The sequence below is a fragment of the Natator depressus genome, chromosome 3 (assembly GCF_965152275.1).
Source record: "Natator depressus isolate rNatDep1 chromosome 3, rNatDep2.hap1, whole genome shotgun sequence".
NCBI classification, from domain to species: Eukaryota; Metazoa; Chordata; order Testudines; family Cheloniidae; genus Natator; species Natator depressus.
In genome coordinates this window covers 115,752,451-115,766,447 of record NC_134236.1, presented here as the reverse complement: position 1 = coordinate 115,766,447, position 13,997 = coordinate 115,752,451, and the positions used below count along the sequence as shown (strand labels likewise).

At 40.5% G+C, this 13,997-nt stretch overlaps 1 protein-coding gene across 1 annotated transcript in view; it reads left to right on the top strand.

Annotated features, from left to right (window-relative positions):
• Positions 1-13,997, top strand: part of SYNE1 (spectrin repeat containing nuclear envelope protein 1) — a 493,953-nt gene that overhangs the window by 283,835 nt on the left and 196,121 nt on the right. Inside the window, exons 74-79 of the mRNA XM_074948627.1 lie at positions 638-763; positions 2,253-2,429; positions 6,089-6,354; positions 8,400-10,560; positions 11,813-12,150; positions 12,982-13,126. Of these exons, the coding sequence (XP_074804728.1) occupies positions 638-763; positions 2,253-2,429; positions 6,089-6,354; positions 8,400-10,560; positions 11,813-12,150; positions 12,982-13,126 (3,213 nt within the window). The remainder of the gene's footprint in view (positions 1-637; positions 764-2,252; positions 2,430-6,088; positions 6,355-8,399; positions 10,561-11,812; positions 12,151-12,981; positions 13,127-13,997) is intronic.

Below are 13,997 nucleotides of genomic sequence, written 5' to 3'. Positions count from 1 at the left end.
TACCAGCCACTCATGATTTGAGTAGGTAAGTTAGTGCTGTGCTTGTCAACATTAATGTAACCCTTTCCTATGCGATGGGGAGCCTCCTTCAAGGGGCATCCCATGGACAGTAGCTGGAGGGAGAGTCCCTAACCTGTCAGAGTTGTGCTACCATGGAGGCAAAGGAGGATTGGGAGGGCTCTGAAGCGTATATGGAGAAACCAGCCCTCTGCATAGATCACCTTGAATCCCCCAGAATCTATTCAGATTTTGGAGAATTCATAGGTCTAGACAGCCACCCCTCTCAGCTCAACAGTGGTGTAAATCCTGTTTCCTTTTCCACGAGGAAATGATCTAGATGAAACTCTGCATGTTTAAACAGTTCTTTGTAAGGGAATAATCTATACAGGGGACAGCATGTCCCTCAGAGCTTTGATCTAAAAAATAAACAAGATATAGTTGTCATTCTTTAGCATTGTGAGCAATATATTTCCCATAAGCTTATTGGTAAATAGTCCAGATAATTGTGGTTAAGATAAAATAGCCTTCTCTGAAGCTGGTCTCTTACATTTTCTATCCATCTGAAAATTATGACAAATGAAAGTTTTAATGCAATGTGATGAGTTCCAGAATATATATGAGGATTGTCTTCCTTCAGGTTAAACATTTCCGAGCTCTGCAGGAACAGGCAAACACATACTTGGATCTCTTGTGCTCTATGTGCGATTTGTCAGATACCAGAGTGAAGAATACAGCAACAGACATTCAACAAACAAAGCAAACGGTACGAGAGAAACCACAGCAGCCAACCTCTAATCCTCCTTAGAGTTTTAATTGTCTTGATCTATCCTCTTACACAAGGTTCATATTAGGTAATGGTTTAAAGAAACATCTTCTGTACTTACATCTTAACTTTCTCACTGAGGAAATTTTACTTTTTTTTTAAATTATACTTTCATGTTGTCATCCTGCTATGCAACAAGCATCTTAGAGTGAGGTTGCTGGAGTGGGGATTTTCAGGAACAGTGCTTCAAGGCAGCAGTATATAGTGTATATTATGGCTGTGTGAAAAAGCAGAACCTGGGCCAATGTATTACTGTTTTCAGTTGCACAAACATGACTTTAGCTATTTTCTAGTGCTTAGTGTTTAAGAAAATGTAAACTTATGAAACACAAGGCTGATTTTCCTGTTTATCACTAAAATTGGTATACCATAAAATCTTCTACAATGGTACTTTTAATTTTTAAATAAAATGTGCTTTTACATGTGCATGTGTAGAAAAATATTATATCAGAGTTTTAAACTTAAAATATATTCACCTAAGTTATCCACGAACAAACATCATTTACATTCTTCCATGAAAACATCTCACTGCAGTATATGCTTTATCAGGAAAAGCCACATTCTGATAACATTTAAAATTCACTCCATTGAGTGTAACAGTCTAATGCATACAGTAATCAAATTCCATATTAAAGAAGCAAGTTAAAATCCAAATCCAAGCAACCCATAAACTACAGTCTGCAGATATATACAGAATAGATAAAAGGTGCTTCCAGTCTTAGCAATAGGAATGGCTTGTTAAATAACCAGCAGGAGAAAAAAACATAAGTAGGATAGCACCGAGACATTTTAAGCCTTGAGAACCTAAGTCTTAAAGGCATCTCACTGTTGCATTTGAAGCAAGTGACACTCTGTTAATATGGGTTTAATGTGACTGATGGACTCAGATTTGGTAAGCATTCTCCTTGCTGAATTCTGGGAATTCTCCTAAATGACACATAAGGAAAATAACTGTGTTAGGCAAATTGGAATGAAACACACAAATTGAATTAAGTTTTCATGGTGAGAGGGTATATGTTTATGTATATATGTCACCATCTGGCATGATTCATGAAGTGGAAGCAAGAGAGTAAAGAGACTTGAATTGTATAGTTGATTGGAGCTTTTAAAGAAATCGTTGAGCCCTGAATTATCTCTAAATAATTGTTAGATTCTTTCTTTTTTAAGTCTCTTACAACTAAATTTATTATGAGTCAATCGTGAATTAGCTTTCCTAATAATTTCTTGTGGCTTTCCTCTGACACAGTCTTGTTTTATGACTTTCCAAGGTTAAGGCTTTTTTTGGACAGTAATGCCTTCTGCAAGCTCCACTTAGTCCCCTCCAGAATCTACTCCTCAAATCTGTCCTTTGCGCAGTTCTACTGTACATTTCGCGCAGCGCATGAATACTTACATTAAAACGTCCCCATCGCTATTCTTTTCTTTTTAGATCGAGCAGCAGATAATGCACTCACAGTACCTGGCTCAGGGTTGGGAAGAGATAAAACAAATGAAGGCTGAGCTTTGGATATATTTCCAGGATGCAGACCACCAACTACAGAATATGAAGAGGAGGTGGGCAGAACTGGAACTAAACATTGCCCAGAACATGGTTTTGCAGGTTAAGGTAAGGAGTCATTGTGTTCTGAAAACGAAGAAAGGAGGAAATGTATCCAACAGTTCATTTTATTATAGAACTTGCTAGATCCCCTGCGTGGGTGCATTGATTCTGTAACAGCCATGCAAGGAAGGATGAGAGGGGACTGTTTTTGCTTACGTTGGTACTACAGAAAGCTAAAGCAAAAAGGGAAATACTTTAATACTTCCCCTACAGTTTTAGAGTAGACAGTCAAATCTTTACTGTGCTAGGTTCCCTTTGCTTTCAGGAAGCTAATTGCCTATTGCATTTAGTCTGAAGTTAAAATCTGTAACATACTATGAAAAAAACTAAATAACGTAACTATTTCTAAAGCAGTCTAAACTATTATCAGATAAAATTTGACTAGGGCTGTTGATTAATTGCAGTTAACTCACGAGATTAACTCAAATAATTAATTGCGATAAAAAATTAATTGCTATTAATCGCAGTTTTAATCGCTGTTAAACAATAGAATACCAATTGAAATTTATTAAATATTTTGGATTTTTTTTTACATTTTCAAATATTTTTTTCAATTCACAACACGGAATACAAAGTGTACAGTGTTCACTTTATTTTTATTACAAATATTTGCACTGTAAAAATGATAAAATACTAGTTTTCAATTCACCTCATACAAATACTGTAGTGCAATCTCTATTGTGGAAGTGCAACTTACAAATGCAGATTTTTTTGAGTGCAGTTACGTAACAAAAAATAATGTAAAACTTTAGAGCCTACAAGTCCACTCATTCCTACTTCTTGTTCAGCCAATCACTAAGACAAACAAGTTTGTTTACATTTACGGGAGATAATACTGCCCGCTTCTTGTTTACAATGTTGCCAGAAAGTGAGAACAGGTGTTTGCATGGCACTGTTGTAGCTGGCATTACAAGGGTATTTACATGCCAGATGCGCTAAACATTCCTTTGCGCCTTTATTCTTTGGCCACCATTCTAGATGACATGCTTCCGTGCCAATGACCCTCTTTAAAAAAATGCATTAATTACATTTGTGACTGAACTCCTTGGGGAAAAAAATTGAATGTCTCCTGCTCTCTTTTATCTGCATTCTGCCATATATTTCGTGTTATAGCAGTCTCAGATGATAACCCAGCACATGTTGTTCGATTTAAGAACACTTTCACTGTAGATATGACAAAAAGTAAAGAGGATACCAATGTGAGATTTCTAAAGATAGCTAAGGCACTTGACCCATGATTTAAGAATCTGAAGTGCCTTCCAAAATCTGAGAGGGACGAGGTGTGGAACATGTTTCCAGAAGTCTTAAAAGAGAAAACACTCCAATGCGGAAACTACAGAACCCGGAACCATGAAGAAAGAAAATCAACCTTCTGCTGGTGGCATCTGACTTAGATGATGAAAATGAACATGCATTAGTCCACACTGCTTTGGATTGTTATTGATCAGAATCTGTCATCAGCATCTAAGTATGTATTCTGGAATAGTGGGATGAAGCATGAAGGGACATATGAATCTTTACCGAATCTTTACCACATCCTGCACATAAATATCTTGCAACGCTGGCTACAACAATGCCGTGCAAATGCCTGTTCTCACTTTCAGGTGTCATTGTACACAATAATATATAATACCATTTATTTAAATATTTTTGGATGTTTTCTACATTTTCGAATATATTGATTTCAATTACAACACAATACAAAGTATACAGTGCTCACTTTATATTTATTTTTATTACAAATATTTGCACTGAAAAAACAAAAGAAATAGTATTTTTAATTCACCTAATACAAGTACTGTAGTGCAGTCTCTTTATCCTGATAGTTAAACTTACAAATGTAGAATTATGTAAAAAACACCAAACCTGCATTCAAAAATAAAACGTAAAACTTTTTAGAGCTTACAAGTCCAATCAGTCTGTCTTCTTGTTCAGCCAATCGCTCAGACAGGCAAGTTTGTTTACATTTATAAGAGATAATCCTGCCTGCTTCTTGTTTACAATGTTACCTGAAAGTGAGAACAGGCATTTGCATGGCACTGTTGTAGCCAGCGTCGTAAGATATTTACATGGCAAATGCGCTAAAGATTCATATATCCCTTATTGCTTCAACCACCATTCCAGGAGACATGCATCCATGCTGATAACATGGTTCTGCTCGATAACAATCCAAAGCAGTGTGGACCAACACATGTTCATTTTCATCATCTGAGTTAGATGCCACCAGCAGAAGGTTGATTTTCTTTTTTGTGGTTCTGGTTCTGTAGTTTCCTCATTGGAGGGTTGCTCTTTTAAGACTTTTGAAAGCATTCTCCATACCTCATCCCTCTCAGATTTTGGAAGGCTCTTCAGATTCTTAAATCTTGGGTCAAGTGCTGTATCTATCTATAGAAGTACCTCACATTGGTATCTTCTTTGCATTTTGTCAAATTTGCAGTGAAAAAGTGTTGTTAAAATGAACATGTGCTGGGTCATCATCCAAGACTGTTATAACATGAAATGTATGGCAGATGCGGGTAAAACAGAGCAGGAGACATACAATTCTCCCCCAAGGAGTTCAGTCACAATTGTAATTAATGCATTATTTTTTAATAAGCATTATTAGCATGGAAGCATGTCCTCTGGAATGGTGGCCGAAGCATGAAGGGGCATTCAAATGTTTAGCATATCTGGCACGTAAATACCTTCCAATGCTGGCTACAAAAGTGCCGTGCAAACACCTGTTCTCACTTTCAGGTGACATTGTAAAGAAGAAGCAGGCAGCATTCTCTCCCATAAATATAAACAAACTTGTTTGTCTTAGTGATTGGCTGAACAAGAAGTAGGGCTGCGTGGACTTGTAGGTGTTAAAGTTTTATGCTGTTTTGTTTTTGAGTACAGTTATGTAACAAAAAAATTTTACATTTGTAAGTTGCACTTTCATGATAAAGAGATTGCACTACAGTACTTCTGTGAGGTGAATTGAAAATAAGATTTCTTTATCATTTTTACAGTGCAAATATTTGTAATAAAAATATAAAGTGAGCGCTATACACTTCGTATTCTGTTGTAATTGAAATCAGTATATTTGAAAATGTAGAAAAACATCCAGAACAAATTTAATAAACTTAAATTGGTATTCTATTGTTTCACTGTGCGATTAATAGCAATTAATTTTTTAATCATGATTATTATTCTTTTAGTGAATCGTGTGAGTTAACTGTGATTTATCGACAGCCCTAAAAAAGTGTGAGATAGATATAGATTGATCGATATAGCTAGATATAGTACTGGCAGAATTGACTCTAATAAAAGCTAGACTGTGCTGTTCTGTGGGAGAGGTAGGGTTAGCTGTGTCCCCAGGAGAAGTCCAGGGAAGGGACTATAACTCCAGTCACAATTCCTCCCCTCGTCCACCCTTGCTCCCATGAAGAACGTAATTTGCTACTAGCCTCTTCCCAATTGCAGCTTTGTGGAGATTGCTTTTATACCCCTCCCCAACCCTATACTTGGAGCTGCAAGCCAGGGTCGGGAAAGGATCTTATTCCCCTTGTATATCTGCACAGCTGCATAAAGCTGCACCACAGCCTAGCTGTAAGCAGGATGTTTTCAGAGTTTTCATTCAAACCTCAAATTATATTTGAAATGGAACGTCTCAATTTCATTTTTGTTTTGTGATCTAACAGGAATTCAGTCAGAAGCTGCATTCTAAAGAGGCAGCTCTTACCGCTGTGACTGAAAAGGTGAATAAACTAACACAAGGACAGGAGTCTCCTGAGCATAAGGAAATAGGTCACTTCAGCAACCAGTGGCTGGACCTCTGCCTTCAGGCAAACAATTTGCTCATACAGCGAGAGGAGGATCTTCAGAGGACAAGGGATTACCATGATCGCATGAATGTAGTAGAAATCTTCTTGCAAAAGTTTACAAAGGAATGGGACAACCTGGCCAGGTAGAGAGGCCTGACTCATACAAACCTGATACATCCCACACTTGTTAAGAAACCACCTTACTAGGGTTGCCAACTTTCTGATTTCTGAAAACCAGACACTACAGCAGGAGAGCCAGAACCTCTCCCCTCCCCACCTCTTCCTCTGAGGCCCTGCCCCTATTACTCACTGCTCTCCCCATTTCTCCTCGCTCGATCCTGTACACCTCCCTCCCCTCCCACCAGCTGGGCTCCCTCTGCTCCAAGGCTAGGACAGGAGCCTGCCTGCCCGTGAGATGCAGGTAGGAGACGGCCCCAGCTGAGCAGGGGCTGGCATGGGTTGATGAACCAGCGCCTCCTCTCTTGCCCCCTCCCACCCCGTGGTAACTGGAATTTTAGTGTCCAGTCAGTACATGTGACCGGACACTGTACAGGTCTCCTTTCAGCCGGACTTTTCAGTCGAAAACGAGAGAACTGGCAACCCTACTTCTTACAGTGTCTTAAGAGGCTATGTCCAGTAAAATCCTTTTTCTATACCTTACTTAATAAAAAACTCCTGATAGCAGAATTCATTATTTTGAGGTGGAAGGAGGTCGAAGTGCACAATGCTTGTATTTTTTAAATAGGCGAGGTCCTCAGCTCGTCTTCAAGGGGTGTGCACTAACTCCAACTGAGGATTTGGACCTATGTCTGTGCTACCTTTTCCCCTTTAGAAGCCCTTTAATATTCATGGCATAATTGAGAACTGCAGGGTTGTCAGATCTTGCAAGGTTATAGTTTAACTATTCAAAATGTCATGCAGGCATAATTCTGTAATTGTAAATGAATACATGACCGAATTAATCAGGAATGCACTTCCAAAAGGCATGCTTTGATATTAGTACCACATGTCTAAACTATTCCATTGTATTTTATATAATGGTTAGTTTTAAATTATTGAAAGCTTAATTTCTCCTTCATCATTGAGATAATATTTTAGGCACTGCCTAAGACTATATTTTAAAGGAGTAACAGTCCAATTCTGCTCCTATTGAGGTCAATTGGTAAAACTCCCTTTGAGTTTAATGGATTGGGTCCTAAACAAAGATATATTTTGTTGTTGTAATATTTTCTCTAGTGCAATATTTGATTTGTTATTTACATATACAATATGTTACATGTGTGAACTGCCAGTACTTACATTGTTAATTTGAATGTTTTACCAAATGACAGACACCTTGTTGAGGAGGGAGAGGAATAGTAGAAATATTAAACTTGTAGTTAATGATTGAATTGGCTATCTTCAAAAGAGCTAAGGGATTTAGACACCCAGATCCCAGTGAACTTCAATATGATGTGGGCACCTAACTGTCTTTGGCTCCTTTGAAAACCGTACCCTGAGATCATGTAGCAAGTCGAGACTTACCCATGCGGCACCTCCTGCTGGTTGCCCTGGGAATTAGCTCACTTCCAGCTCAGTGTGCCCTCTGCTTGCCGGTGGCTCACCTGCTCAGGCCCCCGTTTCCCTCCCGGACCCTGGTGCCCCCTTACCCTTGGATTCTGCTCCAACAGGACCCCCGCTCTCTGGGTCTCTCCTCCCAAGGGAACCCCCAACCCTCTAAGCCCACCTCGCCTCAATGGCTACTGCCAGTCATCAGCTAGCCCCTGTTCACTGGGGCAGACTACAGTATAATGGCCACTCATCATTGGCAAGGGGGGTTTGGACCTGCTACCTCCCTGCAGCCCAGTACCTCTCTAGGCCTTCCTGTCAGGCCGCAGCCTGGGAGGTCGCCAGGCCTGAGCTCCCCAGCTCAGCCTGCCCCTTCCCCCGCACTGCTCTGTCCACAGTACCCTTTGCTCCTTCAGGCAGCTAGGTGCATCTTTCTCCAAAGCTAGAGAGAGACTGACTCAGCTCCTGGCTCACAGCCCTTTTATAGGGCCCAGCGTGGCCCTGATTGGCTGCCTCCCAGCCTTTTCTTATTGGCTTTCAGGGGGCTGGCTTTTAATGCATTCTGAGCCAGAGCAGGGTGACCGCCCCACTACAGATACCAGCTGGCATTTAATTTTTGTACCACACATTTTGTCAACAGATCAGATGCTGAGAGTACGACTATACACCTTGAGGCTCTGAAAAACCTAGCATTGGCTCTGCAGGAGAGGAGATTTGCCCTTGAAGACCTGAAAAACCAGAAACAGAAAATGATGGAACATCTGAATCTAGATGACAAAGAATTAGTGAAAGAGCAGACTGGTCATTTTGAACAACGCTGGTCTCAGCTGGAGGACCTAGTCAAGAGAAAAATCCAGGTTTCTATCACAACCTTAGAGGAGCTGAGTTTGGTGCATTCTAAGTTTCAGGAACTGATGGAGTGGGCAGAAGAGCAGCAGCCTAGCATCTCTGAGGCTCTTAAACAGAGCCCTCCTCCAGACCTGGCTCAGAGTCTTCTCATGGATCATCTCACTGTTTGCAGTGAACTGGAAGCCAAACAGGTTGTTCTCAAAGCACTCATAAAGGATGCTGACAGGGTGGTGACTAACCTTGGCCTCAATGAAAGGCAGATCCTCCAGAAGTCCCTTTCAGATGCACAGAATCACATGGATTGTCTTAGTGATCTGGTTGGCCAGAGGAGAAAATACCTGAATAAGGCATTATCTGAAAAGACTCAGTTCCTCATGGCAGCTTTTCAAGCTACAAACCAAATTCAGCAACATGAGAAAAAGGTAATGTTCCATGAACATATCTGTCTGTTGCCAGAAGATGTGAGCAAACAGATCAGGACTTGTAAGAGTGCCCAAGCTAGCATGAAGGCCTATCAGAGTGAAATAACTGGGCTGTGGGCTCAGGGAAGGGATTTAATGAAAGAAACAACAGAACAAGAAAAGAGTGAGGTGTTAAACAAACTCCAGGAATTACAGAATGTGTATGACACTGTTTTACAAAAGTGTAGCCAGCGACTGGTAGAACTGGAGAAAAATATGGTTTCCAGAAAATATTTCAAGGAAGATTTGGATAAAGCTTCTCATTGGATAAAACAAGCTGATATTGTCACATTTCCAGAAATCAATTTAATGAATAGTAACTCTGAATTATACTCACAGCTGGCAAAGTATCAGCAGATTCTTGAGCAGTCTCCTGAATATGAAAATCTTTTACTTACACTGGAAAGAGATGGTCAGGAGATCTTGCCATCGCTTAATGAAGTGGATCATTCTTACCTGGACGAAAAACTGAATGCCCTGCCACAGCAATTTAATATTGTCATTGCCTTAGCCAAAGATAAGTTCTATAAGGTTCAGGAAGCAATTCATGCTCGCAAAGAATACGCTTCGTTGATTGAGTTGACAACTAAGGCTCTAACTGAACTGGAAGATCAGTTTTTAAGTATGAACAAAGCTCCTGCAGCTCTTTTATCCAAAGAGGGTGTGTCACTCCAGCAGGACTACAAAGCTCTCTTAGGTGAAGTGGTGAACCTTGGTGCAGCAATGGATGAATTGAACCAGAAGAAAGAGGCTTTTCGAAGCACTGGCCAACCATGGAAACCTGAAGAGATGTTAAAACTCACCACCCTGTATCACAAGCTGAAAAGGCAAATAGAACAGAGAGTTAATCTTTTGGAAGACACTATAGAGGCCTACAAGGAACACGAGGAAATGTGCATGCAGCTTGAGACACAATTAGAGGCAGTGAAGAAAGAGCAGATGAAAGTGAATGAAGAAACACTCCCAGTAGAGGAGAAGCTGAAAAGCTACCATTCTCTGGCTGGCAGCCTGCAAGAGACCGGGATTCTTTTGAAGCGAGTTACTGAACATGTGGAAACACTTTGTCCTCAGCTTGACCCATCCACCTATGAGATGGCAAATCATCAGGTACAGTCTTGGCAAGAGAAAATGAAGTTGTTGCATGCTGCCATTGGTGACACAGTGATGGAGTGTGAAAACAGGCTGGTGCAAAGCATAGACTTCCAGACTGAAATCTGCCGTTCACTTGACTGGCTGAGATGGGTGAAAGCAGAACTTAATGGAACGTTAAGCTTGGACCCAAAACTGCAAAACATTCAGGAAGAGATCCGAAAGGTTCAGATTCATCAGGAAGAAGTGCAGTCAAGCCTGAGAATAATGAATGCGCTGAACCGTAAAGAAAAGGAGAAGTATATGAAGGCTAAAGAACTGATACCTACTGACTTGGAAAACAGCCTTGCTGAGCTATCAGAACTAGATGGTGAAGTTCAAGAAGCCATTCATATGAGGCAGGTTAGTGTATCGTTTAGTCTGTATTTTTTATTTATTTATTTTATTTGGTTCTTGCTGAAAACAAACATCATTATAAGGTTGCCTTGGCTTATTGTCTGTGATCATGATGAACAGATTGGCTTTGCTAATCATATGGTCTTTTCTGAGGTTTTAGGCACAGTTCATAGCCCAGCCCTATGACGCAGTATAGGGACAGAAAAGGAGTAAGACCCACCTCAGCATACACTCACACGTACTCCTTGTGGCCTCCCCAGAGCTTGAGTCTCGGTAGTGGGCAAAGAAAAAATACTGTTGTCAAGGTTCCTTCCCCACTCTGAACTCTAGGGTACAGATGTGGGGACCTGCCTGAAAAACCCCCTAAGCTTATTTTTACCAGCTTAGGTTAAAACTTCCCCAAGGTACAAACTATTTTACCTTTTGCCCTTGGACTTTATTGCTGCCACCACCAAGCGTCGAACAAATATATAACAGGGAAAGAGCCTGCTTGGAAATGTCTTTCCCCCCAAAATCCTTCCAAACCCTACACCCCCTTCCCTGGGGAAGGCTTGATAAAAATCCTCACCAATTTGCAGAGGTGAGCACAGATCCAAACCTTTGGATCTTAAGAACAATGAAAAAGCAATCAGGTTCTTAAAAGAAGAATTTTAATTGAAGAAAAAGTAAAAGAATCACCTCTGTAAAATCAGGATGGTAAATACCTTACAGGGTAATTAGATTCAAAACATAGAGAATCCCTCTAGGCAAAACCTTAAGGTACAAAAAGACAGAAAAACAGGAATATACATTCCATTCAGCACAACTTATTTTATCAGCCATTTAAACAAAACAGAATCTAATGCATCTCTAACTAGATTGCTTATTAGCCCTTTACAGGAGTTCTAACCTGCATTCCTGCTCTGGTCCGGGCAAAAAAAAACACAGACAGAGAGAACCCTTTGTTTCCCCCCTCCTCCAGCTTTGAAAGTATCTTGTCTCTTCATTGGTCCTTTTGATCAGGTGCCAGCGAGGTTGTCTTAGCTTCTTAACCCTTTACAGGTGAAAGGGTTTTTCCTCTGGCCAGGAGGGATTTAAAGGTGTTTACCCTCCCCTTTATATTTACGACAGCTGTCCACAGCTGCTGTTCCCCCTAATGAAGGAGAAGGTTGAAAGGGGTGGGGAGTGGGTGAAGCTGTCACACCTTGTTGGGATTTTTTGTTGCTGTTGTAGATAGTTGGCTCTGTAACTGTGTGCAGTATTTTCACTGTTGTTTCAGGCTGTTTTGACGAAACTCTATAGCCTATGCCAAAGGTACTACCAAGTGATACAAACAGCTGGTGACTGGCTTGAGGATGCCCACCAATTGCTACATTTGGCAAGGAATGGTCTGGATGTGGAGAGCTCTGAGGAGAACCTGAGGAATCACACTGAATTTTTCAGCACAGAAAATCAATTCCTTGGTCATCTGGAGGAGCTACAAGCCCTGGTGTCTGAGATGGAACCGTTTATCCAGGCCACAGCAAGAGAAGAGCTGTTACAGAATGTAGCTGTTTTAGAAGAAAAGGGCAAAGGAACCAAGCAAGAATCTGAAACCCAGCAGGATCAACTGCAGAAGTACTTTTTTATTCACTTTTAAATTTAACGCGTTTTGTTGATGAGAGAAAGGGGGACACTTCAGAAACTTCACTGAAGTTTGTTTAAGAGTGTATTCTATGGAATAGAGCAGTAGCTTATGATTCAGAACTCCTGGATTCTGTTTCCTCCTGTGCTGCTGACTTTCCATTAGGAAGTTCTCTGTTTCAGTTTACTTATTTTTAGATGAGTATAGTGGTATCCAAAATGTTATTTACAGGGCTTCATGATTTTGTGAGATTTATGATTGTAAGAAACGTTGAGTTTCTCTCATGAAAGGTATTAGACTCATAGACTTTAAGGCGAGAAAGGTCCATCATGATCATCTAGTCTGACCTCCTGCACATTGCAGTTGAATGTCATCCACCCACTCTTGAAAAAGACTCATAACCTCTGGCTGAGTTACTGAAGTCCTCAAATCATGGTTTAAAGACTTCAAGTTACACAGAATTCACCATTTACACTAGTTTAAACCTGCAAGTGACCTGTGTCCCATGCTGCAGAGGAAGGCAAAAAAACCCAACAAAAACCCAGGGTTTCTGTCAATCTGATCTGGGAGGAAATTCCTTCCTAACCCCAGATATGGTGATCAGTTAGACCCTGAGTGTGTGGGCAAGACCCACCAGCCAGATATCCAGGAAAGAATTCTCAGTAGTAATTCAGAGCCCTCCCCATCTAGCGTCCTGTCTCCAGCCATGGGAGAGATTTGCTAGTAGCAAAATATGTGACGTTTAGACCCTGGTGTTACAATGTTTGATTCTAAATGATTTTGTGTTATATTAAATCTTTCTTGCTGGTGTTTCATTTTGCAAGGCATACATCTCAGTGGCAGGAGTACCAGACAGCAAGGCAGCAGGTTATTGAATTGATGAACGAGGCTGAGAAGAAATTATCTGAATTCTCTGTAGCCAAGGCTCCTTCTGGTCATGAAGCAGAAGAGAAATTGTTAGCACATAAGGTAAGGTTACTGAAAACGATATGAATCAATTAAATCTTGTGCCATATGCAGGATATCAAGGACAATCAGTGACTTGTATCGTTGTTTGTTTTCCACTAGATAGATATGTGAGGTGATGAAGTGTCAGGTTTATAATGTAGACTTTTATTTACAGCCTAAATGAAATAACAGTTAACTTATAAGAATGACTTCTCCTTCCTATATATAGTGTTTTCAATGGTAGACTCCGAAAAGGTTTGTTTAAATATAAAGTAACTGCACTGAAATATTCTTATGGATCTATTTTAAACAAACAAAACTTAAAAATTCTGAGTTGAGACCGTGGTATTTCAGGGATATCTTGAACACTCGCATTCTACTGTCACATTCTGGGATGCAGTCCAGACTGGTGAGGTGTTGTGTCACCACCTGCCCGGCAACGTTGGGTTCCCTCACAGTGCTTTTTACAGTTGTAGCTCCCAACCTGGGCCCCCCTTACAGACAGCATGCAGGTCACACCTTAAATGTCTGTATGTAGCTTCAGCCAGTCAGGAACAGTCCAGTCATACTCCAGCTTCTATCAGCCTTGGTTACCACTTGCATGGTGACCCCAACACACTCCCAGTCCTGAATTTTCTCAAACACGTGAGTTCTGCACACTCCTGGGCAGTTCAGATATTAGAGGTTTGTTGCCCCTGTAAGGAGTCAGTAAGCAAACAGTTTGCTATTTTAACTGGAATTACCCAAAGAGTTCAGTTTAAACACAGCACTGGAATAGTTTTGATTAAAAGCAAGAAATCAAGTTAAATAAACTACAAAGAGAGAGGTTTTAAGTGAGTACAAATATAAGGCATTAAAGTCAGAAATGGTTACAAGAGAAATAAAGATAAAA